Below are 27,724 nucleotides of genomic sequence, written 5' to 3'. Positions count from 1 at the left end.
TTCTTTCGTTCAATTACAGATCTATCGTTGACTGGACGTTCATTAAAATGTTTGCTGAAAATTTGCTTAGTCGAAGCTGATACTTCGGCGTATCGTAAATGAGAGAATTAAACAACCGCGGTAAGACACATGGCGAAACCGCGGAATACAAATAGCGATGGCGTGAGTGGTATGCCAGTTCGGAAAATGAAACGTCAGACTGTTCGCAGGACAATTTCTCCACGTCTAAACCGGTCGACACGTTTGACAGTAATCTCAGCGAGCTTTTCGCTGTTCTTCCCTCTCTTTTCTCTAGTCCCTTGGCTGCATCTCACGATGCGACCAATCACGAGCAAATCCTGTTTTCAGGGTGAACAGCCTGACTTGTTTGAATTGCTTGATTTATGGTCCGTCGATCGACTACGGAACCAACGTATCGAATAAGTGTCTGAGACCTTTTGTCGGACGAGATTTAATTAATATCATCGATAACGCGTATTTCGAGGAAAAGAAGAAGGAGGAAGTTTACAAAGCGGAGGAAAATTGATTCGCGTTTTAATTTCTAACGTGTATTTTGAAATATAATTAAATATCTGATGAAAATTTGATGCCTATCTACAATCACGAGCATAATAATGAATGAAATTCAAAAGCACGATACGAAATAACTGAATTTCAATTAACTGGCAATAAAATAGAAAAATAAGAATGGTGGAACGCGGAAGTGAAAATTCACGTACAACCGTGAATATTTCACTTTATAGGGTCATACGGACATGACTACGCGCTGTTTCAAAAGCTAAAAGGCCGTGTATGTTCAAGGGAAATTTAGTTCGGTGTAAACTATGTGACACAAAAGATTCGAGAACCGAGCGTCGAAACGTGCCAACGTTGTAGCTCGAGCAAAAAGAGCTCCCCGACTAATTCGTAATTGAACGTACGAACCGGCAGGTTCGTAAAAATTCATTCAGCCGCTGTTTTTCTTCACATTTTCACCACGTTCATTCCGCTGTAAATTGATCTTGCGACACGCTCGTTCATTTTCGTTCCCGTCAGACTGTCCGGAGAGTAGGGCGGCGAACTTCCCATGCCTCTGGTTTCCGCTTCCTGACACGAGCCTAGTTCCGTCCTGTGATGCCCAGTCGCACGTACGAATAAACAATGGTCCGTCCGGCGTCGCGAATAATATCGACAACTGTGTACAATAGCGGTGTTAATAAAACGAAAAACTGGTCGGGAAAAAGGCTGGATTCTCGATTCGATTCTTCCACGTGAACAGAAATCGCGTATTAACCTCTTGCAACGAAACAGACGCCTTTAAACTGTTCAAACGGAATCCGATTTTCTTATGTCGAGATCATATTACATTACGTTACGTCGATACACGTAAGCGGATCAACGATGCAAAGAACTGCAGGCTAATAATTTTACACAGCTGCTGCCTGCGCGTTGACATCGTCGTGTTACATTTCCTCTGCACGATTTAACATTTATCGATATTCCTTTTTTCTCGTCGACAAAGCACTCCTATTGAACAGATGTAATATAAATAGCGATTGTAACATCCAATCGGAACGAGATTGCTATTCATTATTGTATCTTTTTCTTTCGGCTGGTGTGAGAGATAAAATCGAAAAAGGGGGAAATAAGGAGTATCGGGATTTAAATCCTGAAATATCGTATACCATCGGAACGAAACGAGATTCGAGGATCAAAGCGGGGATCGGCGATCTTTGGTTATTACCGCGTTACCCTCACCAACAAAGTAACTCCTACACGTTTCCGTTTCCTACGTTTTCTGCCAGACTTCTCTTCAGCCAGAAGTCACAGGCTTATAAATTCATCGTTTCGCGATCCGCGCGATTGCCCGAAAGCCGTGGATGCGTCCAGGACTCGACGACCCGTAGCAATCACCGACGCTCTAAATCTACTTCCTTCCTTCCTTCCTTCTTTCCTTCCTTCCTTCCTTCCTTCTTTCTTTCTCCAACCACCCTTTCCTCGGCCATCCTTCGAGGATACATACGTACACGACGCGATATTTTAGCAGTGACGGAAGTCGTTTTACATTTCGTATGCATGTGTCGTGTTATAGCGAAAAGGTTGCAACGTAGGAGGAGGGGGCCAGCGAGATGGTTGACGGAAGACGAAGCGAAGAACGAAGCAGAACGTGTAGACAGAATAGTCGCGAAGAAAGACGGAGAGTTAGGAGTCGGTGGTATCTCGCGGTATAGAGTTTGGTCGCGTCATTTCGCTCTGCATTCAAATTGTATTTTCCCTTCGAAATAAGTTTCTTCCGAAGGTCGGCCTTCACGCCGCGTATCCCTAGTCGTTTCTCATTTCCTTCGTTCGATCGTTCCGAAAATTGAAACGTCCGGCAAAGCACGCTGTTCTCCGGAAGCAGATAGCGGCAAAATAATAACTCTGCGATCTAGAACCTTTCGGAAAATAGATTACAGCGTTAGAACTTGGAGTGGCTGGCATCGGTAGGTTGCATTTTTCACAGATTGCCCCTTGGGTTTCCTACTTCTCAAACGCGTCACACGGTCGGGTCGTAGTTGCGTCTGGTCGCGGAGGGTGCTCGAAGAAAGAAGCTACACGATGATCAAGAAGACGCGATTATTGTTCATCGGCTGTGAACGTTCGATATGGGAACGGAAGGCTAAAAAAGGCGTGACGAGACGTCGATGTGACAACGGAACGAGCGAGCAAAAACGCCGCTGTAGAAATGCGAGAAACGGTCGCGCGGCCCTTTTTGCCCACGGTTTTTCTCGCGTTTCGCGCGCTATGCTCCGGCTGGATCAACGATGATCGCGAAACGTCGACAAGAAACTAATGACAACGACTGTTCGTCCGAGGAGCTTGAATAATAGCGGTAGCCTGAAACGCTAGATTTCTTTCGTTGTCGCCGTTTCTTCGAGCGTGTTCGGCGAGTGGTACGGCCGAAAGAAAGAAGTAAGAACGATACACGCTAATAGCGATCGGGTTAATCCTCGCCATTCGTCTAAAGAATGGTATCACGACTAGGGGAGAAAAGGACACGGTTAATGCTGTTTTACGACGATCAATTTCCGGTTAAGCTATCGGAACAGAGGTTGGAAAGCCCTTGATTTCGAGGAAACTTTCGTCATCGGCCAGCTGACAATGGAGCGATTAATAAGGCTATAATTTTCTTTTTACAGCGAATCCAACGAGATAGCTTCCGTTTCCCATTTTCTATCGTTTCTAATTTCTTTCTTTTCCTAGCGTCTAGTCCTTTTTCTTGCATTCGTATGTCGATTGTATCGGTAAAATTTGAAGTTTTAGGAATAGACGATACAATAAACGAAATCGACGTATAATAAGCGATTTATTACGCGAGAAATTGAGAATATTTAGAAACATTTGTATATATTTATGCCGTGTGTCTCGCGTGTCGAATATGAAACGCCACTCTCAATCAGTCGAAATGACAAATGCACAGCGCAACAATACTGAAATTGAACCATCCGATTAGCTGCTGCGCGAGTAGATACATCAATTTTTCAGCTTCAGTTTATTACTGTGTGATTATACGATCGAATAATCCCGCGTCATAAGCTGCTGAATTGATAACAAAACATTATATTACTGTATTTAATACGTCAAATGTGAAATAATCTATAGGTACCTGACAAATATTGATATATTATAATAACGCTTACAGGAAATGTTTCAAACGACATAATTAACGTATACGTGCATATAGCGTATACGTTTCTCTATAGCGTGGCATTACCATAAATCGAAAAGGAAACAATTAACTCTGTGAAAATTGCTCGCTGAATTAAACAAATTTGAAATCACGAACACCTAACTTACCCTATCGCTCTTTAATATTTCTTTGATATTCTTTCACTCAAACGAAGAGAAATTTCAAATTAAACGAGATCTTGAAGAAAACAAAAAGTCCATACTCGCGTGCTAGATTGCCAGTTTCGAAATCAAACAAATCTCGAGCTCATCCGCAATTACGAACACCTAAAATTAATGGGTTTCACGGTACTCTTTGAAGTCTTTCCGCCAAAACCAAAGACTTGGGTTACACCGAAATTCCTCAAAAGCACGCCATTGTCTACACATCCTGCGCCCTCTCATCTCGACGCCTCTCATCGGTGCAACGAGTTTTTACTCGCTCGTGCACCCTACAGCTGTTCATTAAAGCGTCGTCGTCGCGACCAGGCAGCGCCTAAGACGCATGGCAATTTTCGCGCCACCGTCTTACGCTTATTAATTTTCTCTTCCATCAGCGACTAAGAAACAGCCGCGAATATAATTCACCGCCACCGCCAAACAACGAGGCCCGACTGCCTATCCTTCTCCATATAATTTCCCAGAAGAAAAACACGTTTGCTCTTCTAACGGCGGCAAATTTAAACTCGCCAAACCTGCCATCGAGCAAAATGAGATACGGGTCTTTTCTAGATGTTCGGTCGATTCAATATCCCGCGGATAATTCACATATCTCATGGAAAATATGACGCCTCCCCGCCACTATATTTCTCGCGCCGACCTCTCCGCGCCGAAATTACGTTGAAATATTCGCGCGCCGACCGGTAGAGTAATCCACCCCTTCGAACGATCGTGGTCGTTTCACCGTTTCAATCGCTTTGACACGCGTAAATCTCGCTTTAGACGCGTTTAGCCAGCTTTACGAATTCCACGAAGATGTCGAACGATCGTTTATGGCTTTGTAACGTGTAATTAATCATAGGTTAGTTCCATTCTTTATATCGCTTCTGATATCGATTCTGACAACGATATTGCTTTAAATTATAGATCGAGTAACGACGAATTATACGTATAAAATAAAACATTCCCAGAAAGCAAAGATCCAGGACGACATTTCGATAGACATCGATCGCTAAACACATCTAATGCCAGACTGCTGCAATTTTCTCGCAAACTTGCGACAGAATAAACTTGTTCAAACAGACTACGAATTCTCCTGATCTGTGGAGAAAAAGACTAAGGAAAATATCGAACGTCGAACGAAAAGATAAAGTAGAAAGCTAGAGAGAAACGTTAACTTGGACGCGATAATATTTCTCGATGCACGTTCGGCGACATACTTCCGCTGTTGGGCGGAAACTGTATCGGACAGCACGCCGCGCCTCTTGCAGTCAGACTTTCTTATTTAAAGTTAAGCGTGTACTCGCAGGCTGGCATGTCCGTCTCGCGATAACGGGCGGAAGTTTCACGCGTGCCTCGTGTCACGCCGTCATCGTGCCTCGATGCTGCCTGTAAACCACGCCGCGTTTCATTAAAACTTACCACCACTACAGGGGTGAGTGACGGGGATAAGGTAGATCCAGTTTGTGCAAGTCCGGTGGTGGACTAGGTACCGTACGACGAGCTTGTTACTTGTTTTAAGAGTACCGTGAACGTTCCAGCCGCCGTACAATTTGCGCTAAAATTACCAGAGTAACGAAACTGATTAATTCGTCTTCGTCTTTTGCGCAGGTTTTGTGAATTCGAAAAATGATAAAAATTTGCAATTCCAGGCATTCTATGTTTTGATCCTGTACGATTTAAGAACTAGCCCGAATGCAAATTTATTCAAAAGCTCGAGGAAACCGCGTTAAACGATTTCCTTCGTAGACAACTCGGATAATCCCTGGACTGCGATCGACCGCGAGACACGCGTAACTACTCGAGCCGATTGAATTGCTGAAAGAATTTCTGAAAGAAATATCATTGGTCGCGGTGCAGCAAGTTCATCGGTTGAGTGCACCCTTCTGTGCCTACGTTTCTCCAAGACAGGAGAAACGAGCGAAACCTGGGATCCGTGCCAACCGATATTCCTAGTTTACGAACGGCGCGGTCGTGCGTTAATTTGTCGACTTAAAAGGGGAGAGAGAGAGAGAGAGAGAGAAAAAAATGGAAAGTGATAGAAAGATGGAAACGGGCGGAGAAAACAAAAACATAATTACGAGAAGACCGTCTTATTAATTACCAGACGATAACGGGTGTCGTTGGTTGCTAAGAGAACCCTGTTTTAATTCACTCACCCGCAGCTGCTTAATTAGCAGCCGTACCATCAGATCAACCGGAAACTTCGTCGACAAATTGCCGCTTCTTACGCCCCAGAAACTACATCGTCTCGCCGATGAAACGCCACTTGTCAAAGAGAACTCTCTGTGAAACGCTGATGCGTTCCAATATTCTCGTACGGCAGCTTTAAAGCTTCTCAAATAATTAGGATAGCGATTAACAGAGAAGATCGAGACTAATTTTACGAGACGATTTGATTACTATTTGAGGATTCGTTCGCTTCTTGTCTTGTCTCTAACTGAACTCCGTGCGTATATTATTAAATAAAACGTTAAATTTCTCAGAGATTTCTCTACATATTTGAAAAGAAAAAACACGGCTTAGTAATTTATATGTTTAATTTATATTTGATTGAATTTCCACAACGTTTTACGGTACCCGCGACAGGTTTATCCGTCTATTCGTCTATCTATCTCAATTTTTCAAGTACAGTACCGATTTTCCTATCATTTTGCAATCTACATTTCCCACGTTACAAATGAGAGTCATTTCGAAGAGAATAATCAGTGTCACATAATTTTCAAGCTACAGCCAGTCGATCGCGAACGCGTAACAAGCTTTTCGCGAAAAATTTGCCCGTCGATGCATCATCGACTCTAATCATGAGACAAACAAACACATACAGGAGGATGAACGTGGTGCAGCAGCGAATGTAGATCAGCGTTTAAAATGTAGTTTGATTCGAAACACTGGTATCCTCGGTATATCGTGGAAATCTCATAAAAATTCGCGTAACATCGTCGCTCTGGAACCATAATCGTATTTCGAGGATGATAATTCAGCCGTTGCAACGATCGGATAAAACGTGAAATAATTTTCAATGCTGCCCGCCGTTCCGAGCTAACAATTATCGTAAAGGGGATTCTATTCTGAAACGTTTCTCCGCGAATGTAGGAATTAACTAAGAATTAACTTCCATCCTTTTATATTAAAAGCTTAATTCGAAGATGCAAATAATCAGGATACTCGGATATTAACGTCAAATAATCAGAAAGCAGTTCGTTGTATGTAGGATATTTGGTAATCGAAAGACGGAAATATGAAACATTTTATTAGCTGTTTATCTAACTTTTATCTTTGTTAAATCGCACGTTCAGCTCACGAACGTCGTCAACGAAAACTTTATCAAATCGCCAAATGCGAACCTAGTTCGAGTTTTCGAAGAAGAAAAAATAAGAGTTTGACGGAATATTTAGCACGCAGTGAATCATTGTTCGTATTCTTATTTTGTTGCTATATATTTTGTTGAGGTTATTCGATGCGTAAACAGAGAAAACTCGTGGATAAATTGTAAGGCAGAAAATATATTTAAATAGAAGTGTAATTATAAGCTGGTCCAGATCCGCACGCTAGCTGTGTTACCCAATAACTGAAAATCCCGAAGCCAACGTCGCCTGTCTATTGTTTATGGTCTGTGTTGGTCGCAGTCTTTTGTCTACACGCTATCGATGGCTTCGGTGCTTGAGGAAACTAAAAAGACCAGATGTAGAGTTTTCTTAGAAGTGGTAACCGCTTCAACGTATTTTCTTTAAGATTTCACGAATCGAAGCTATCTATGCAGCGTGACGCTCGTTCGATACATCAATCTAAAAAAAAGAACAGAGACGTTAGAATTATCTCCGAAGTAAAAGCCACCTGGCGCGTCGATTCAATTTCACGCTATACGACCATATTCCGAAACGTGCATTATATTCGTTCAACACCGTTTCAAAACGGCCGATCGTTCTGGCCCGTTGACCAAACACCGAATACTCTAACGTTCTCGGTGGACGCTTGCGCAACAACGTATTAACGTTCTTCGACGATAAACGTTCCGACCCCGAAGGCGGAAGGAATCCCGGAAGAAATATTTGCGGCATTCCAATAATTCGTCTTAGCTCGCCCCACCTGTATCCTCTCGTTCTCCACCATCTTACTCCTCCCCTGGAAAGTTGCTAGAGAAAGTTGAACGCGATAGCCGGAAGAACGACATATCGCCCCGAGGGACCTGTTTCCCTCTCTTCGTTCGTCTCTGTCCAACGAAATCTTTATCCCCGTACAAGATAACAAAGCTGAACAGATCGGATCGTCCCGAAAGCGATTCGATACACGGTGTTATAATGAAACAGAAATGGTCGGAATCGGCTCTGGTTCGACCAGTTTCGTTGTTTACAGGATAGCGAGATGGATAATCGCGATGACCATTAATACGCGCGCTTTGCCGCAAGAAAAATTTAATTATAAATTCAATCGTGTATAGTCTCGTTTCATTTGCACACGGTCATACAGCTTTGTCCAGTTTACTCGATTAATTAACGGCCATAATTACGTATAACACCGATATCCGAGCGTAAATAAATCGTCGATGATTCGCGTTTCATACACGAAGATCGATGGAACGAGTCTCTCGTGAAACGATCGATTTGTTCCGATAGAAGTTTGCCGAAAACACGGCAAGTCAAACACGATGTTCTCGGAACGTTCGAAATCTTTTTCCTTTTTACGCTTTTCCAGATTCCATGGAAGTAAAACTAAATTTCTTTCCGTAGGAATATTTCGACCGAAAGTAAACGCTATTAGCCCGTGTCCGAGATTGAATATTACGAACGAAATTCACGATCGATCTTCGATCATGCGATCAAATCGATACGCGTTCGTCGCGTAGAACACACATTTCTTTCATTTTCATTTTTCTCTGGTTTTTGCTTCACCGCTTGCCGATGTTGGCCGAAATTTCATACATCGCTGTTTACCATCGAATACCGTTTGAAAATGAATGTTTAAAGCGGTGGAAGGAATATCAGCCGGTGAAACAGAATTTTTAGCAGCAATTTCATCCTTTTCTCCTGGTGAACAGAGGAAAACCGGAAAATTCCTGGCTCCGCTATATCCGCCGCGAGGAATCTCCTTTCCACCTCTTTCGAATCATCCCATAATTGGCTTTATTAACCGAACCTTCGCTCACCCCTTTTCCCTTGCCATCGTATCCAATTTCAATTATCGTTTTAACGTTACATAATTCCTCGAGTTTGATGCAATTTAAAGCGTTCTTATACTACTCCTTCCACCGTCCCTCTCTTACGGACCGCGGCTTTCTGATTGAGAACCGACGAGTCAGCGAAATATCGGGTATACGTAGCCGCGTTTCAAATTATAAGGTACAACTTTTATTTCTTTCCATCCTAGATTTCAGAAATTCTCCAACGCTTTGCCGTAGAATTAAAGTTGTCTCAAACGGAATGTTAAAGAGATATTAAATTATTAAGATGGCTATTCCACTTGAACATTCGGATAGACTTTCGATATATATTCTTTTTGGAATTTCCAATTCTTTTGCGGACTTAATTTCGAACGACTGAATTCCGGGATCGATATCAAAGCTATTGCCGAATTCTTACGACAATGTTTGAAATAGGCTTCGAGTTCTGTCTCGATTCGCGTTAGGCAAAAGTCGAGAAATAGAAAGGGAAAATTCAATTGTTCCAGCAACAGGCATCTTACAGTATCTCGATAAATTTCTGCTGTGGAACGGTGAAAAAATTCACAGTTCGACTATCTCCATCTGGCTAAATTTTTCATCCCATTCGTCGGTCCTTGCTACCGCTCCACGTGTTCTATTTCCATTTCAAACGTGCTAATTACCCGGTCTATAAACTCAATCGACAAATCAAGCAAAACCAGCGGGTAACATCTAATGTATAAACAGCTCAATTCAGGCGTTTCTAGGTTCGTAACGTTATTGGAATTGCTCAGCGTGTGAGATACCGCTAGAACTTTACCATCAAGTTCGAAAGACTACACGCTATACACGCAACGCTCGATTCGCATCGATCCTTCGCATCAGATTTCAAATAAGCCTCAAATTCCACCTTCTATCGCACAAGGGATCACTTTTGAAATACACGCAGACTCGCGTATACCGACCTTGCAATTCCCCAATCCAATTCCTTCAATAGTATATCGAATCGAGAGCCAGACCGACCGAATCGTACATCTCCTGCCTTCGAACATGTACAGTGTACAGTATAACGCAAAAGTCTCAGACATCAATTTTGTTGTAGTTAGATCAGTAAAAAGAAAAAAAAAAAGAAAAAAATACTATCTGTTACGTCTTGGCTATCGATATTTTCTTTGCCTCGATATTATGGAGTATATTCCAGCTTACCCATAAAGCGACGAACAAAGGAATTTATCTAAAAATTATTCCGATCGATCGATATGCTTCTCAGGAAATATTTCGTAAGAAGAATCGAACGTACCGAGACCGTATATTACAGCGTGTTGTTCGATTCACTGGAAAGTAACAAAACATGCGATTTTCGAAGAATCCGTAAAATTCTGTAAGATTTTGCACAGCACTGTATTTCTGATTGGCTCGACTAGCTGACCGAGCACATCGATGACATAAAAGTTCGATTGAACGATAAGCAGTCAACGAGCCGTGACCCTATTCGATCCAAATTGCGAGATAAATCTCGGAGACGCTCGTTAATTCGACGGTAATCACGCGGCATGGAATTCCACAGGACAGCTTCCACTTTTCCTCTTTTTCATCCGCCCCTTCTGCCGCCTCCCTTTTTCTTCGTCTCCTTCGCCTTTTCCTTTTAACGATGACCCCACCATCTCTGCGGAAGAGAAGTTCTTGCCTCTCTTCTCGCTGCAGCATTCCTGGCGCCCGTTGAATTTACGTCGGTTCATTAATGCACGTCCCCCCCCCCCGTATATATATTCTGCATGCATGGAGATGGCGCGCATCCGCTAAAGGAGAAATAATGGGAAATTATCTTTAAACCCTCCGCGAGCGGCGTACGCGTCGCATAAAAGTCAATTAACGCGTTAGCGTCGCATCGAGCGTTAAGATGACTTCATGCGAATGCTGGAAATATCGTAATGAAAGGATTTGTGCAAATGGTAATTTCGAATAAATTTTTCCTCAAGATTAAATTTTCTCTCGTTTGAAATTTCGTTATTAGCTTTCGTCTCGATGGTAACTTACTTTCTAGCATTTTAGTGGCCTTTTTAACGAATCTTCAACTACTTACATGTTTCACAATTATTTATCGGCTTCTGACCATTTCGTAATTTTTTTATTGAATTAAAACTTGGAAAAAGCACGTCAAATGTTAGGAGTTTCGTGTTATCGCAAGTAACTGAAACTTCAAAAATGATCGGGAAACGTTTGCTTTCATCTTGGTTTAATCAATTTTTCCATTACTGGAAATATTAATTAAAAACTTGGATCTTGCCCATCGACGAAAATTTTCACCCACAAATACGTACATCTCTTCTATAATTCGTCCTAATGAAAAGCTGAATTTCGATCGCGCGAATGAACGTGGAAAAATCTCGGTGACACAGCATCGACCACGATCCTGGAAACTCGCGTTATTGTACGTCCCGTGACAAAGCCATTTCCTTCCAACATCCACTCCCCGGTCATTCGTTCGATGACTTTTCCCTTCCATTCACCCTCCGCTCCTCTTTTCGACCTTCTGTCGACGTTAACATATCTGAAGGATCGTGATGCGATCTGTTCTGCTCCGGATTGATATCTGCTAGATTTTCACGGCGGCATGGCGGTGAAAAGAGGGATAGGGAAAGAGAAAAGAAGGAGGTCAGATTTGCGGTGGTAAAGTTAAAAAGTTCGAGCCACCGCAGACGCCGCTGCTGCCACCGCCATCCCCGCCATCGCCCCTAACTCCGTTCCTTTCTTTCTGACGGCTTAGTCAGCCTTCTGGCGGTTTATTTCCGTGGAATCGGCTTTTGTAGCTTTCGACGATGTGGGGCACTACCGAAAATGGGACAGGAAATGCGGTTAAGGCTTCTTCCAGAGGCACTGCGGGCACTTCGTGTCTCTGCCGCGACGCCTACCTCTTTCATCTTTCTTTTCGCATTGTGAGCCGAACGAGACGCTTCGATAGATATGCAAACGGTTACGCGATTTCCGAATTAATAGACCGCCCTCGTGAACGAACGTTCAATTTTTTCAAATTTCATTTCGTCTCTCGATTATCCATCGAAAATCTTTTGCGCCTGCCAAATCGATCGACGGTATTCACCGTTTGCAAAGGAGAAAGGTTTTTTTTATCCTTACATCTTCCTTCGTCGATTCGTTCGCTTCCAAGCTATTCTACATTTGCATACATCATTAGCATACGGACAATTTTTACCAGAAGATAGTAAATTTCTTCTTTTTCTCCACATTCGATTATACGCGCCGCATTCCAGCGACTTCTAGTACGAATACGTATCGTATGTTTTTGTAATTTTCAATCAATGTTTCGTCATATCGGTCTTGCGAAAAAAGAAATAACGTACCGCAATGTGTTTTCCCGATATCTTCGTAATACGCGATGATCAACTTGGAAGTGAGAAAAATTGAAGGGAAATACGGCTATCGTTTGCTCGCAGTCGCCAATGACCGTTTGTTGAAGGAAAATAAAATGAATATTGATCGCGGTGGAATAACAATTGGAACGCTATCAAAGGAGAATTTTAATTCATTGGAATTAATCGATACAGAATGATATTCAATTATACGATGTTATTGCGCGTTCTAAATATCAAATAATAATTCTACAATCAAATATTATTCTACGTTGCATATGCTGCCGGGATATATTAATACTTGTTGATATTCAAATATTTAGTCTGATACTAGTTTACCCTTTCGCTTTGCGTATTTTTAGAGAACGTTATAATTAACTTCTGTTAAATTTCTCAGTCGCGTAATCACAATAACGGGGAAAATTAACGTCCAGATCCAGTTATGAACACGTCAAAAGTATCTTCTCGTCGTTCTGCTCGAAGTTGAACCGCTCTGATTAAAAATAAAAGCAACGAGAGAGATCCGTCCTTGGTACGAATCATTCTTGCGCGAGACACGCAATCTCATATTATATTAAACGTACGCCAAAACTAAAATTTCATTCGTAGCGGGGCTACGATCGCGCACGAAAATTCCACATACCACTTTACCCTTGTTGCTATCTCCGGCGGATAAATCTTAGAAACGAATTCAAATTCACACCACCCCCTCGAACAACGTACGATTAACTGTGCACTGTGTGCGTCGATCGGTGTCGTTTCGACTGTCGGTGTTGGAAAAGCAGTCGGAGAAATAAAAGCACGCGCAAGGAATATTGCAGGGAATATCGTATGAGATTTGTTGAGAATCGTGGATCTTAATGGCCGAAATAAAAGTAAAGGAACGCCAAGGTTACACTTGGAATTCGTATTAAAATAGTTTTAGATTTTTTTAATAAACTGTTGGAATACAACGATATTACACACGTAGACACGGATAATCTTATACAGACACCTGCACAGGCATTTGAACAGGACACCTACACAGGGCATACTCACTACTGTATAGAGAGAGGGGTTGAAAATCTTTTAAGGGACCATGGGTCACTACGTACAGTCAGTCTGAGAGTAACTGGCCAACTGTCAACAATCCATAAATTCTTTACCTGTACACTTTGTTAATTATACCATATCGCTCGCTTATATTTTAAATACATTTGGTTCTGTAATTCTGTTTAATAAATATCACCTGATATTATTTCAACATAAACATCGTGTCTTCCACAGATTATTTATCTTAACTTTAAGATTAAATTCTAACGTAAACGATCTCCAGGATCTTCGTCGATATACATTTGCACGCGTCTCGGCACTTTCTTTGTCTCACCATCTTCCGTACCACACTGCCAACGGAACATACACACACATACTTCCAAATACTCATATTCACATACATGTGTCACTACTACACGGCCAATCTAGTCTAACACACAAAATTGTACACATCTCAATAAGATTAAAAAGTGATAGGTATTACTGTTAAAACAATGAAGAAGAAATAGGCAATTCACACGCAGATTCGGGACATTAAAACGTCTTTCGAGCTGCAGATTCTTTGCTTCGCTTTTTGATTCCTTTCCTGTATCGAAATTCGTCCAAAATGCGGCAGATAGAAATTACTAAAAAAGCAAATACACGAAGAATCGACGGATCGAGCCGACAACTCGCAGCGAGTATTTTTCCTCGTTACGTGGTTCTACCGTTTACAGTTCGAAACTCGGCCGACTTGCTACCTTTCGATTAATCGTCGGTGCAAGGAAGAAAAAAAGGAAAGAGAGGAACGAGAGAGGAAAGAGAGAGAGCGAAAAAGCGCGGAACAAAGAAGGAGAAGGGAGAAAAAGGAGGAGAAGGAAGAAAAGGGAGAAGTAACGACGCGGAAGAGAGAAACTACGCCCTTTTGTAAATGTACGGGGTAACAACCGACGGAAAGCGGACGAAAGTGGAATTGATAGCGGCGCAACCAAGGGGAAAAAACGTTCTCCGCCAGCGCGCCGAAACTTCCGGCACGGAGGATGTGGATGAGGAGGATTCTACGACGACGAAAGAACTCGGTCGCGGTCGAACGTCAAACAATACGAGAATTTCGCGCGATGCTCTTGTACCAAGTATCGGGGAGAAAAAGAATCGTCGAGACGACAAGGGTACGTTGCAATTATCGTTGCAACATAGAAAATTGAGAGGAATTGAACGGTAAGAGTTTGTTTGACGAATAGAAATAAATAATGGGAAGAGATTGGTTCTGGACGAAGAAAGTTTCAGTCCTCAGTCGCGTGACGTTTAATTGTCCAAGCAGTCGTAAACGCTTCTTCGATATATCCTCTGTGCTCGACGCTACTTTTAAACGTGTTATTATACCACGTCGTTTCTCGAACCTTTGGCAACGTACTTCCCTTTTCTGATTGTGTACTTGGTTTTAATTGAAATATTTTATGTTAGTAACAGCGTAAGGACGACAACGGAGAATTATATATGACGTCTTTCGTGTCGTAAACTTTGAGCTTCTTCTTAACAATATTACGTATATTTCAACCGTGTTCCTGATACCAGACATGTTCTCTATTGAAATTTCCTCGTTTCGTCCAGCTTTCTGAAACGTCCATAATAAGCAAAGACTCGAATTAAAACGTCAAGCAGCGGTAACTGTCGATACTACGTATAACAGGACGATGATTTCAACTTCACCTCCTACATTCACAACGCGTGAATTTTTCATTCAATGTAACAAGCTGTAGCCATGCCGTAAGCTACCTTCGTTTCCTTAACGCTTGGTAACAACGTTACGAGCTTCTTTTCCCTAATACTCCTTATACAACGCAAAGGAGCACGCAGCTACTTGACTAAAACGAGTCACTCTAAGGGAAGAGGCCGCAAACCGAACAAACTTGTTCCACCGGTAAAATTGCAAATTAACCCTTTTCTCCGTGGGGAATAACTGGCCGCAACGTAAGTTTTCTCCTTTGTCGCGGGTACGCGTGCATATCGTTTCGGTTTCCCTGGCGAAAGAAAAACAAAAATTCGCAGAACCGACCAACCGACGATACCGACGCGGCGCGCTTAACTTAGGTGTTAACTCAGGACAAATTGAAAACTCCAGGGACCAGCTAGCGTCAAATTTGTCTTCCTGCGTTTACCCAGCAAGATGACCAAGCAGACATCAGTCGCTCGTTCCACAGGAAACTGAACTTTCGTGATGTACAGTCAAGTGTAAATCCACTAAACCACGTGCTTTAGTATTTTTACAAACTGTTCATTTTAGATATTTACACGTTAGACTCGTTGAAACTTCTGTTTGGTCTGTTCAGTATGCTCCTGTTCTTCTTAATGAAACTACCCATAGCGGTAAAGGTGTAAAAGTTGCAATATCAAAAATAATGTACTCTTCGCATGAAGTTACAAACCTTCGAAGAACTATGCGTATCATTGTACGAAACAACTATGTATGCTCTCTTCAACAACTATGTACGCTCTCTTCAACAATTATGTACGTTCTCTTCCACAACTATGTACGCTCTCTTCAACAACTATGTACGCTCTCTTCAGCAACTATGTACGCTCTCTCCAACAACTATATACGCTCTCTTCAACAACTATGTACGCTCTCTCCAACAACTATGAACGCTCTCTTCAACAATTATGTACGTTCTCTTCAACAACTATGTACGCTCTCTTCAGCAACTATGTACGCTCTCTTCAACAATTATGTACGTTCTCTTCAACAACTATGTACGCTCTCTTCAACAACTATGTACGCTCTCTTCAACAACTAACCGCCATTCCTCTACAACGTCTCTCGTTGAACATTCACGAACAAATTCCCGAATGTCTAACGAACTGTAACAAAAATCGTATCGCTAAATATTTGCAAGTGTATCGCAGCTGTTTACTCGAGTTTCGCGGATGCTGGTCGGAATATTCACGAAAAGTCGTACAATTGGATGATTGTTTTGAAAAGTGGACGCGCAGATGAGGGGAGTCGGAACGACGGACGAAGCTGTCTGTGTCTCTGTGCTAAGGGTGCAAATGTTTTAATGAATATCGAGAACAATGCGAAGATAACTGCGGTCTAGGCTCGCGCCTTGAAACAATAGCGTCGTCCTGCGAACGTTATCGCGCGTTTTGAATGGGCGTTGATTCTTATCGCGTCGAGGTACATGTAACCAAGTGAATCCTAGCGCGGATAATGTCAAAACTTTCCGGGATATATCGTTCTTCCCGGTGGAGCAATCTCGAACCCGGTGCACCCTTTCACCCCACTTCTTCCTCTCCCTTCCTACCTTTCTCCCATTGAAGGAACACGATGCAATATGGAGGATCGTTGGTAGCTTTCCCGCTTTTGATCTTCTAAGAAAGTAGAAAGAAATCGACGGCCATCCTTTGTTGGAAATTATATTTTCTTTCTAGTAGAATGAGTCGTGCAGTTAATCTTGTTTGTGTACGAGATCGACCTCATTTCCAGCTGCAATTGGAAGTACTGCGTTGAATTTTAATACGATTATTTTTATCGACGCACGGTGTACAGCTTGAAGAATGTTTGGAAAAACATGTCGAGTTCGATATTTATCGCGTTATTGTCAATTTAATAATTTACTTGCAGCTAGATCGACGCAAATACTTCCATATTTATCTTACTACGATATTTTGATATATGTGAAAAAGAAAAGTTGCGTTATGCAAAATGCAGCGAACTCCTGAACTAAAATGGAAACGGGATGAAACGTTGAATAAATACGGGAGTAAAAAATGTTGACTACAAATATAAAGTAAATATTCTAAGAACTACTATTTCTCACGTCACTGAACTACAACTACCAAGAGGAACTTCACGAGGAGAAACTTCGCGCGACCGTGTATGATAGAGTTCGAAACGTTAAAAGTGGAACGTATGTTTGATATTAGAGCAGGAAAGAGGAACGCGAACGTGCCTGAATTTCTAGCAGCGTCTGCAGAACGTCTTTAGCCGAATCGAACAAGAGACACGCAAAGAAGCAACGTGCGAATGCGAGAATAGTTGCGGAAGATACGTTCACAAGCGGTTGATAATGAGCAATCGAGTGAATTTCAGAGTTGAGAATAAACAGCAGACGATCGGAAAATCAAGGGTGAGACCTTAGTGTTTTAAATAAAAATTAAAAAAAAATCATTCTGTAATTGAGTTGTCGCTTTCTCGTAAAAGATAATACAATATAATAATTATGTTTCACAGTTTTCTATTCTAAATTCTACTAGAAAAAGTTTCGCCTGAATTAGATAGGAAATTCAAAGGAATCTTCTCAAATTTTGAATTTCCGTTATAAAATTATTTGTATAGATATCGATTTCCAGAGGATCGAATAATTTTCCAATCACTGTGAAAGTTTACTTAAATTTTCACAAGTAGCATAAAATGAACAAGAACGTAGATCTATTAGAAATTCCCCGATCGAAAATTTAGGGTAAACGTTTAAATGTTATGAAATTACAGCGATCAAAGACGCGTGCCTATTATGACGCAAAGTAAGTGAGAAGCGAGCAGGATAGTGCACTTACGCTCTTGATCCCGAGATTGGAAATTAATCGATTAATTAGCAAGCTGTTACGCAGGCTGCCTAGACCGGCGTACAAGTAATTCGTTTCATCGTCTGTCCGCTCGGCCGTGTGTCCGCCCGTTCGCCCTCTCGTTGGCAATTTCACGCATAGATTGCTTTTGAATCGAATAGCGCTTTCGAAAGTGGAGCAGGACAGTGCCGCGTCAGACGCTGTCCACTCAAACCAGCGTTGCTCAAGCCTTACTCTCCAGGGTAGACACACAGACTGCAACGTTCTACGATCAAATAGTATCGATAGGTTGTGAAAAATGCTTTCAACCCTTTTAAGAGTTGTTTAAAAACAAAGTATCATTGAAATTTCCTGAAATATTTACATCTAAAGCTTTTATAAGAAGAAAACAGGTTTCCTGTATTTCAATAAAATGGGAATCGAGCGAAGTACGTTCAAATATTTTATGAACGATTGTATACGTATTAACCTTTTCAGTTCTAAGTACTTACTTCGTGCGTAGTATCAATATCGTGTGAAAGGAATGCTCGGACATCCGCTCAACTTAAAAATTCTCAAACAAATTCAAAGACAAATCAATTTCTATTGGATGATATAATTTACTTTTAACGAACACGAAACAGCGCGTAAACAACGGAGAACCCTTAAATAAAGACGAATTATATTCGAAAAATTGGCATTCCAAGCGACGAGTGTAAACTTCCTCCTTTTCTTGTCAAGTAACCAAGTGAGCGAGTAGAAACGGTCGACGCATAGTCAGACGATCGGTGGACAGAAATATTTTCGGTTAAACGCAACTGTTAGGATAAAATCTTTTCGTATCTTGTAATACACGTCGCTAATGAGAGAGGTATACCTACAGATCCAGCAAACACTGTTTAATTAGCGGTAATGCTGCAGGTCGGGCTGGCTTCTAATTTAAAAATTACATTATTGCGCACGTGTACGGCCAATTAATCTGAGGATATTTAACGACGAATCCACTGGTGGAAAAATGCGCTACAATTTGCAAAATTACCTGTAATGATATGAAATGGGGACAGAGATTTTATCGCGATACCATACCCCTTTACGACGAGAGGAAATAGTTGCACAAATTTATAACGAGTAATTAATAACGCGCGATTTTTCGATCGATCCGGTCGACTAACGCGTTTCGGTAAGAGACATCGTTCTCAAATTAGATCAAAAAATAAATTGTCATGTGTCTGGTTAAAAAAATGATTTGGCCTTTAAGGCTACAACCACGTATGACAGGAAATTTGATAAAGTAAACTCTTAGGATAGCGACACATTGAAGAATTTATTTACTTATATTTATTTAACATTTTGCATTGAATCTTTCAATTTATCAGTATCGTAACGTTCAATCAAATTATTTTGTACCAAATATTTACAATTTCAAAAGACTCGGATTTACTAGCTGTATATGAAATCCGTTATACCCGTGCAGCTACACCAATGAAACGGTTTAATCATATCACCGTACGATATACAATTGTAACTCGCATAATTCCGCAAACAAAAATAAATATGTTCGTTTTAATCCTGTTACCTGTATCTCTGTAAACGGATTATGGTTTCTCTAACTCTGTTAATCATTTCTGCAACGTAGCCAATAAATTTTGCGATTCATTACACCTTTTTATGTCATCCACGTTATTTAACACTGTAGCATATAAACTCTCATAAGTACGCTGTGCGACCTAATTTTCCTGCGCTCAATCGTAACTCACTCTTACAATTACAGGGTTGAAAATCATAATAGCGAAAGCCAGTTCGTTGCTAATGTTCGTAAAATCCTGTTCTACGTTTATTACTATAAAAAATAGACTGCATTTTTCCAACACATGGAGACGTATCGTAACAAAAAATAAAATCGTAATTGAATTAATTAGGAAACGTGTCTGTTGAAAATTGTGCACCTTAATTGCCGAAATAATAGTAAAGGAACACCAAGGTTACACCTGGAATTCGTATTAAAATAGTTTTAGATTTATTTAATAAACTGTTGGAATACAACGATATTACACACGTAGACACGGATAATCTTATACAGACACCTACACAGGCATTTGAACAGGACACTTACACAGGTCATACTCACTACTGTATAGAGAGTGGGGTTGAAAATCTTTCAAGGGACCATGGGTCACTACATACAGTCAGTCTGAGAGTAACTGGCCAACTGTCAACAATCCATAAATTCTTTACCTGCACACTTTGTTAATTATACCATATCGCTCGCTTATATTTTAAATACATTTGGTTCTGTAATTCTGTTTAATAAATATCACCTGATATTATTTCAACATAAACATCGTGTCTTCCACAGATTATTTATCTTAACTTTAAGATTAAATTCTAACGTAAACGATTTCCAGGATCTTCGTCGATATACATTTGCACGCGTCTCAGCACTTTCTTTGTCTCACCATCTTCCGTACCACACTGCCAACGCAACAGTCAGGTTCTCTGTTTTTCGAGACGCTGTACACGCACATACTTCCACACACTTATATTCACATACGTGTGTCACTACTACGCGGCCAATCTAGTCTAACACGCAAAATTACACATATCTCGATAATGTCAAAATTGAAATGCTCAAATACTCGAAATCTTCGCTTGCACCGCTATGAGTTTCATTAACGTAACGTTATTCCGTTCGAATTTATTTCGTCGATAAATATACAGATTAATAAAAAAGAAAAGAAAAGGTAAGAAAGACGGACGATCGTTAGCTTCGCTGGAATACGTAACACTTAAATGTCGCGTCGGAATTGCGAAAAGAAAGGGTGGGAAGTTTGCTAAGATAGATCGAAGTTTCGATGGAGCAAAGTATACAGCACGCGAGTCGTCGACTCGAAGGGATTCGTTGCCGTAACGGTGGTCGTTCTTGTCGAAACTTTTTCCGCGATGCCACCAGAAATGAATCACCGTGGCCGTCGTAGCCATTGCCCACGGCTCATTTAACATGCTAAGAGGTACTTTTCGGGAACGCGACTCCTCCCGGAAGTCGTCCCGGACGCAGAATTCGACCGGCCGAGGATTTCTATTCGTTTTTGCTCCAGCGAACGAGACGATACCTTCCCTCCGGTTTTCCATTCTCCTGCTCCGCTCGTTGCTTTTTTTCACTTTTATACCGTTAAACGATCGATAATTAACCTCTGTGCTCGACGAGAAAGCGACGACTTTTGCCAACCGAAAATGCGCGTCACCCAACTCGTCAGAGAACACGCGTTTTTTCGTCCTTTCTGTTCCCGCGTGTAACAACGTTTCGTTTTATGTAAGCGTTTGACACTAGCCACGGATAATCGAGCGCGCATCACTCGTTGAAATAACGTTCGCGTTGGCCCGCTCTTTGCAACGAGCTTCGTGTTGCTTTTTACACGACACATTGTCTAGCGACCCGTACGAACCGAAGGATTTCATGGCGTCTAAGGTCGTTCAACTCGATGGTCGTTTCATTCTCGTTATGGCGAGAAGTAAGAAAAAGGGACTGCTGTAAAAAATGATCGAGTACCTTTGAGAAAATAGACGACAAACTCGTCGGCGAGTGAACAAAGTATTACGGCGAATAACATTGCGAGCGATTGAAAATTTGAGAAGCGCGAGTCGTACAGACGTCGTGAAGGAATTGAGAATGAGAATTCGAGAAGTTCGAACAAATTGAATCCTGCCGAATAAGAATCACGCTAGAGTTCGATTAATTGAATAGCTTGAATGTAATTTTTAAATAATTTAGGAAATGGAATTCTATCTATTCTAACCTCATGTTGCTGCAATACGTTCCTTTTAATGGCACGATGGCTCTCGTTGGTACGGTAATTAACTTTCCATCAAAATAGATCCGCGGATACCGATAAAACATCGATAAAATCGAAGATATCGTTTGACGCGGTAGCTGTTAAATATTTAACGACACCGTCCACGATGAAGTTCCACGAAACGCACGGAAAAGTGTCCAACGGCGTGGTTTTTAATTCAGGATCCTTAAGTTAAAGAGCTTCCGCATCTCCCTTTCAATTTATTCCTCGCAGCTGAGTTATTCATGGCCGGAAGAAGCTTAAATTATAATTAGAACACGAAGGATCTGCAGTTTCTTCACATTCTTAATAACGTTCTGCATAATGCATAGAGTCGCATGTGTGTCACGTGCGCTGGCGGCCCGACGCGGCCCGTATAAAAAATTCACCGAAACGACCGGCAGGTTTCTTTCAGCTTCTTCTTTTTTTTTCTCTCTCTCTACCACGTACTCGTTCTTCGAGTTCGCGACTATCCAAGAATTTTTCAACGCAGGGGGAAAAATAGAAGAGAGAAGGGAGAAAGAAGTAGAACGAAGAGTATTTCGAATTTGAAGATTAACGCTAACGCGAGGGCGAAGTTGGAGGCGAAAGGGGTGGAGAACCGTACGGGAATTTTACATGGCAGTTTCGCGAATGCATTTACATTTTCGCGGAACACGTTCGAGCTGGCGACGCAAACCGCGTTTTGTGGGCTTTGGAGCATCGTCCTGAAATTAGCTCTGATCCCATTCGGATGCCGCGCCGCGTTTTCGACTCACCGTCGTTGATTTCATTAATCATTTCAATTAGAATTAATGGCGGAATTAAGCCAGCTTTGTTCCGTCAAGCTGAAGTTCAGAAACTATCGGCCGGTTATTTCATTTGTATAATTGAACACGCGCTCGCGGCAAATGGAGCCGAGTGGTAGCTAACAAACGAATAAACCGTTGCACCGTGGCACAACGAATGGAATCGGCACAGGAGAATAAAGGTGAAAAAAATGGCATGATTTTACCATTCAAAACCATTTGGTTAAACTGTTATCGAATAAGTACGGTATACGTTTGCGAATAATAATTCAATTTATTTATTATTGCACTCTGCGATGTTTATGCAAATTTATATGTTTGTCGACAGAACTAAAACGGGGATTTGTTTCACCTTTTAAATATTATAACGAGTACTCCACTTTGGGTATTTCATATTTCTGCATATTACATACGTTCGGTACATTCCTGCGTATTTAAATCTCCCATAAATTCGTAAATATCTGCAATCTATTTATTACATTTTCCGGCTTTTTACGTGCCACGTTGGCGATTTAACAACCCAACGACGCGCAAAGCGACTCAACTGCAATATAAAACACAAGCATTCCCAGGACGTCGAAAAACTTCAACCGATCGAACGCTCTTCTTTCGCGCTCTAATTTCGTCTCTGCTGTATCCTCCCGCGTACTTCTAACGCCCGAAACTCATTGCCCATCACACAGCGTTAAAGTTCCGTTGTGGCGCGTGTTTAAACGAACTTTCCACCTGAAATCTGAAACCGCGGCAACTCTGACGGGTCAACGAGAACAAACTTTTCAATATCCGATCAACATATGACCGAAAGCAATTGTTCGAAGACCATCCGAAACGCACTATCAATTACAACAACTGCTCTCAAACTTCAACGACTCCCGTGTATCGATCAATCCATATCGAAGGAAACGAAGAAAAAGAACCGAGAAGTAGAAAGACACGTCGAATCCCGACTCGCGGACGTATCGAAAAGTTTGCAGCGTATCGAACGTGGAACGCAGGTATTGAAACGGTACGCAGGTGAGACAGGGAGAAAAGACAGACAGACAGACAGACAGACAGTCAGTCGGACAGACGGCCGACTGCTTTCACCCTCCCCGCAGAAACAAGAGGCGCAGCCAAGGTATTCCAGTAATTTCAGTCGTAGGAATATTCATGAGCAGCCACGGCCGAGTGTACTGTTCCGCTTCTATTCACCGTTGCAGATAGGCCAACCAGGGTCAGAAAGCTTGCTTTACGAAGCAGGAAATCCATGCAGATGAGAACGGCTAAAAGGAGCGGCGGGGAGCAGAAAGGGGACGAGTGAGAAGAGGGGATTGGTGGCGAAAGAGCGAAAGAGACGAGCTCGTCTTGGCCAACCGGCCGGCATCCACGCTTCAATTAGCCAAAGTGCAGCAACAAAGCTGCTGCCACGACATCGAGCACAGCCGCTGGCCGTGGCTAGTGTCTCTCCTACGTCGATCGTTTCGATAAGACACCGTGAATGGAGGGCGTTCGAGTAAAAGCGAAAAGTTTGCTCCTTTAGAGATTATTGGATTCGGTCGTTGGATCTCTGTGGAGGACCCGCAGTTGCTAACAAGCTAGTGAACGCGTGGAAATTGTAACCGAATAGGGTTTCTATTCTCTGGAAGAAGATTTTTCGAAAGGTGAACCTTATGATAATCGCGAGAAGGAACGTTAGGGAATATTTAAAGGTTCGTATAGTATGTAATTCGAATATCTGGACGACTCGAGCGTTCGGTTTACTGGAACGAAATTCTAATCGGAGCTCGATTAAACGAACTCCTGTAGATTGAATCCCGTTATCTGAAATAGCAAGTCCTATTATTCGAACGAAAAATCATAGATAACGAGAGAGTCGATGCATTTCTATTATTACGTGAACTTCGGTTGTATGAATTGTTTTTGTCATCCGGTGCGATGGCTTCTAAAACGGAGATCTACCGGGCTTAAAATCCAGGTTATTCTCTCTCGCCTTTTTCTTACGTTCGATACCCTGCGCTTTTTACACCGACGTAACATTTTCCGCGTACCTGTCGCAAGCACAAACGGCGATAGAACAATATTGCTGAAAACTCTGCTGTAGGGATCTCATAGTCTTCGTTCGTCTTTCTTCTCGCGATTCCTAAACGGAACAACTACTTACGTGTATCGCGTTTTCCGTATCGTAACGCTGTCTCGAAAATCACTCGATTCTCGCACAAACTTTTATTTTAGTCGCGAAGCGAAGATACGTGTAAGTGTATCGGACAACAAATTGAAACACGAAACAACGATTGGCGTTGAATGCCGGTACCCGAAACGTGGTCATATTGATTCATGATTTCCAAATGTATTTCCTTTCTGCAAACGTTGGGCCACGTTTCCAGCAGGTGCCTCTAGGGATCGGGATACTTTGACGAGGCTAGATAGCGAAACTGTCCCGGAAATCACGATCGCCTTAAGGCTTTGAAATCGAGAAGTCACGGCTACGATTCTCTCTATCTGCTCGCTTTGCGTCTATCTTTCTCTTGGTGCAACGGAATCGCTATAGGTTGCGGCCGCATTGTCGCGCTGTAAATGTCTAGTTTCGATGGCTGGAGGCCGTGTTTGCGCAGGGACCGGTGAAACTCGTGGAAACGAGTAAATCAAAAGCGTCGCGGGCGTTACCGCGAATCGACGCGGAAAAGCCGATGTTTCGATCCGATCCGGCTCGTAAACATGGAAAAACGGCCATAAATAATAATAGGAGAATATAAAGGCGCGGTGGACGCCGTTGGTCGTTTAGCGAATTTCGTGCGCAACTGACACCGATGTCTCATCAAATGGATAAAGAATGGAGGTATGGAAATGTAAAAGATGGTTTATTTCGTCTGGTCACATACGTCGTTTAACGGACGCCTGACATAATTCGGAAAGCCATTGGCGAAACGAGAAGGTGCGTTTTTTAAATTAAACCAGAATTACATTAAAATGAAATAAAATGTTAAAGGCTTGGAAATTTGTAAAATTTGTAGTCGGTTAGTCACGAATGGTATCTTATAGAAGAGACGGTGGATGTGTGCGTTTGATATCGATTACACTGGACGAGAATACTTGCCGCGATAAATTACTGCAACAGTCAGTGATTAAAGCGGCGTATAAACTTGATAAACATATCAACCTTTTCATTGTTTGTAACAGCCATTGTGACATGATTGCCAAGCGGAATAAATTAACCGGCGAGAAGCAAATTCGACTACGCGCGATATTGTGCGTGGCCAGACTTCATGCACAGCGTTCCAACACTTGTTTTAATAACCAGCCGCGTAAACGTAAAATATCGATTGTCTGACAATTCGCCGACCGAACGTGTTATAGGGGAAGCTGGAAATACCTTCGCGGAATAAATACGCGTTAAAAAGGATTTCCAACAGCCATATCGATATTTTCATTTTCCACTAATAATTCGCTATGTTACTACGTTCGCCTAACTCCGTTATCCTAAGCTACGATGTTTCAGCGTGCCCACCGTTTCGTTCGATCACCTTAATGAAGTTCCACTTAAGATAGAAACATGACGGTGGCGCGCCGAACACGCGGCGACGACAACATAATTTAACAGGAATTACGGAAGATTACGTCGTTTAGCTACATGCTGAGATATTTTCGCAGTTAACAAGACATAAAGCTCTGTGCAAGCTCCATAGAGAATGAAAGCAAGAAAGAGAGAGAAGATAAGAGGGGTTAGGTTACGCTGGCGGAACCGAAGGGTGGATTTACGACCGACGAAAGAAACGCGTATACGCTGCCATGACCTCACGGATAACGGAATTGTTTGCGAATTTTTGTTGCAGGTCGACCCATGGTTCATCCACCTAGTCAAACAGTCACGGCCAAAGAGGGCGAATCGCTCAACATCGTCGTCGAATTTTGCGCAGAGCCGAGATACACCAAGGTGCTTTGGATGTCCGAGGAAAGCGTTTACGTACCTGGTACAGAGGCCAGGGATGGTGTTCAAGCGCTCGCTATCGAGGTACGTTTCTCGATCACGGATTCACGCAATTTATCACTCGATTTGATTCTACATGGAAAAGTACATCGAAGATGATAATATCGTTGACGCATGGTGGATCATTTCCTCCGCATTCGAATATGTTTCTTAATTTTTGTTCGTTGTGGATTCAGTTAATTTTTGTTCAGTCTTTTTGTACGTGGAAAATTGAAGATGGAAATTATTAGTATTTCTCGTTACTGCTTCTGTTCGTAGATTATTTGTTTCGTAAATCAATTTCACGCGCGTTTTTATTAATTCGCTGGAAGGGAGTATGCAACCCCGGAGATCTAAAAAAAGAATAAGGTAAATCTAATAGTTTTTTTTCGCCTACAAGTATTCGATAAAGAATCAAGATTTTTATAGCAAACTTTAAGCAGCGTGTTAGCTCTGCGTTCGTATTTTTTTTTATTACGTAAAATTATAAAATGACGGCGTGGTACAACGTTATGTGACTTCATATCCAGCGGAACGTTGTTTGCTTGCGGCCAACGGCAAACGTAACTCGATTGTAAAAATGAAAAAATTGTTGCGCCATCTTATACAGAAGTAGATTATCTACGGATGTAGCGTACGATTTTTCTACAATTTCGAAAAATAAGAAACTGCCAGCTTGTTGAAGATCAAATTGTATTTTTCCTTGAAAGAAATCAACTCTGAACGTTTATGCAAATTCAACGGATTGTAATATCAAACGTACATTGTACCGCGTAATGTTACGCGGTGCAATGTGCAGAAATTCCAAGTTAATCGGATGAAGAGTTTCGGAGGTCTACTAAACGCAATGTCGAAAAACATAGTTTCGTGAAAAATGCGTTTAAAGTTTTAAGTTAATCTGTCTTTAAAATAAGAGGATGCACTCGTATTCGGAGTTATAACTCCGCTATTTTTTAGAATTTCAAAATACTCTTTCACCACAATATTCTACGCGTGTCAAGTTTTAGAAAAATGATTTTTTCGATTTTTTCAAGCCGACATAGTTGCAAACCCCTTAATAAATCCTTTCTGTCGCGAGTTCTGTCGTAATTCCCAGTTTGTATTTGCAAATCTTTTTTTTTTTCTTTTTTCATACATCTGCTTGACTTCTAGTTCTTATTTAAAGATTTTATTCCTCGCAACCCTTCTCCTCGTTCTTGCTTTCCATTTCAGAATTCTTCGTTTCCCCGTACACCCCGCACCCTTACGTATTTCCA

At 41.7% G+C, this 27,724-nt stretch overlaps 1 protein-coding gene across 1 annotated transcript in view; it reads left to right on the top strand.

Annotated features, from left to right (window-relative positions):
- LOC117210973 (B-cell receptor CD22) overlaps positions 1-27,724 on the top strand; it is a 314,738-nt gene that overhangs the window by 279,213 nt on the left and 7,801 nt on the right. The window contains exon 10 of the mRNA XM_033454474.1: positions 26,335-26,513. Within this exon, the coding sequence (XP_033310365.1) occupies positions 26,335-26,513 (179 nt within the window). The remainder of the gene's footprint in view (positions 1-26,334; positions 26,514-27,724) is intronic.

The sequence above is a fragment of the Bombus bifarius genome, unplaced genomic scaffold (assembly GCF_011952205.1).
Source record: "Bombus bifarius isolate JDL3187 unplaced genomic scaffold, Bbif_JDL3187 scf7180000008213, whole genome shotgun sequence".
NCBI classification, from domain to species: domain Eukaryota; kingdom Metazoa; phylum Arthropoda; class Insecta; order Hymenoptera; family Apidae; genus Bombus; species Bombus bifarius.
The sequence above is the reverse complement of the archived record's forward strand: the minus strand, read 5'-3'. Positions and strand labels throughout refer to the sequence as shown.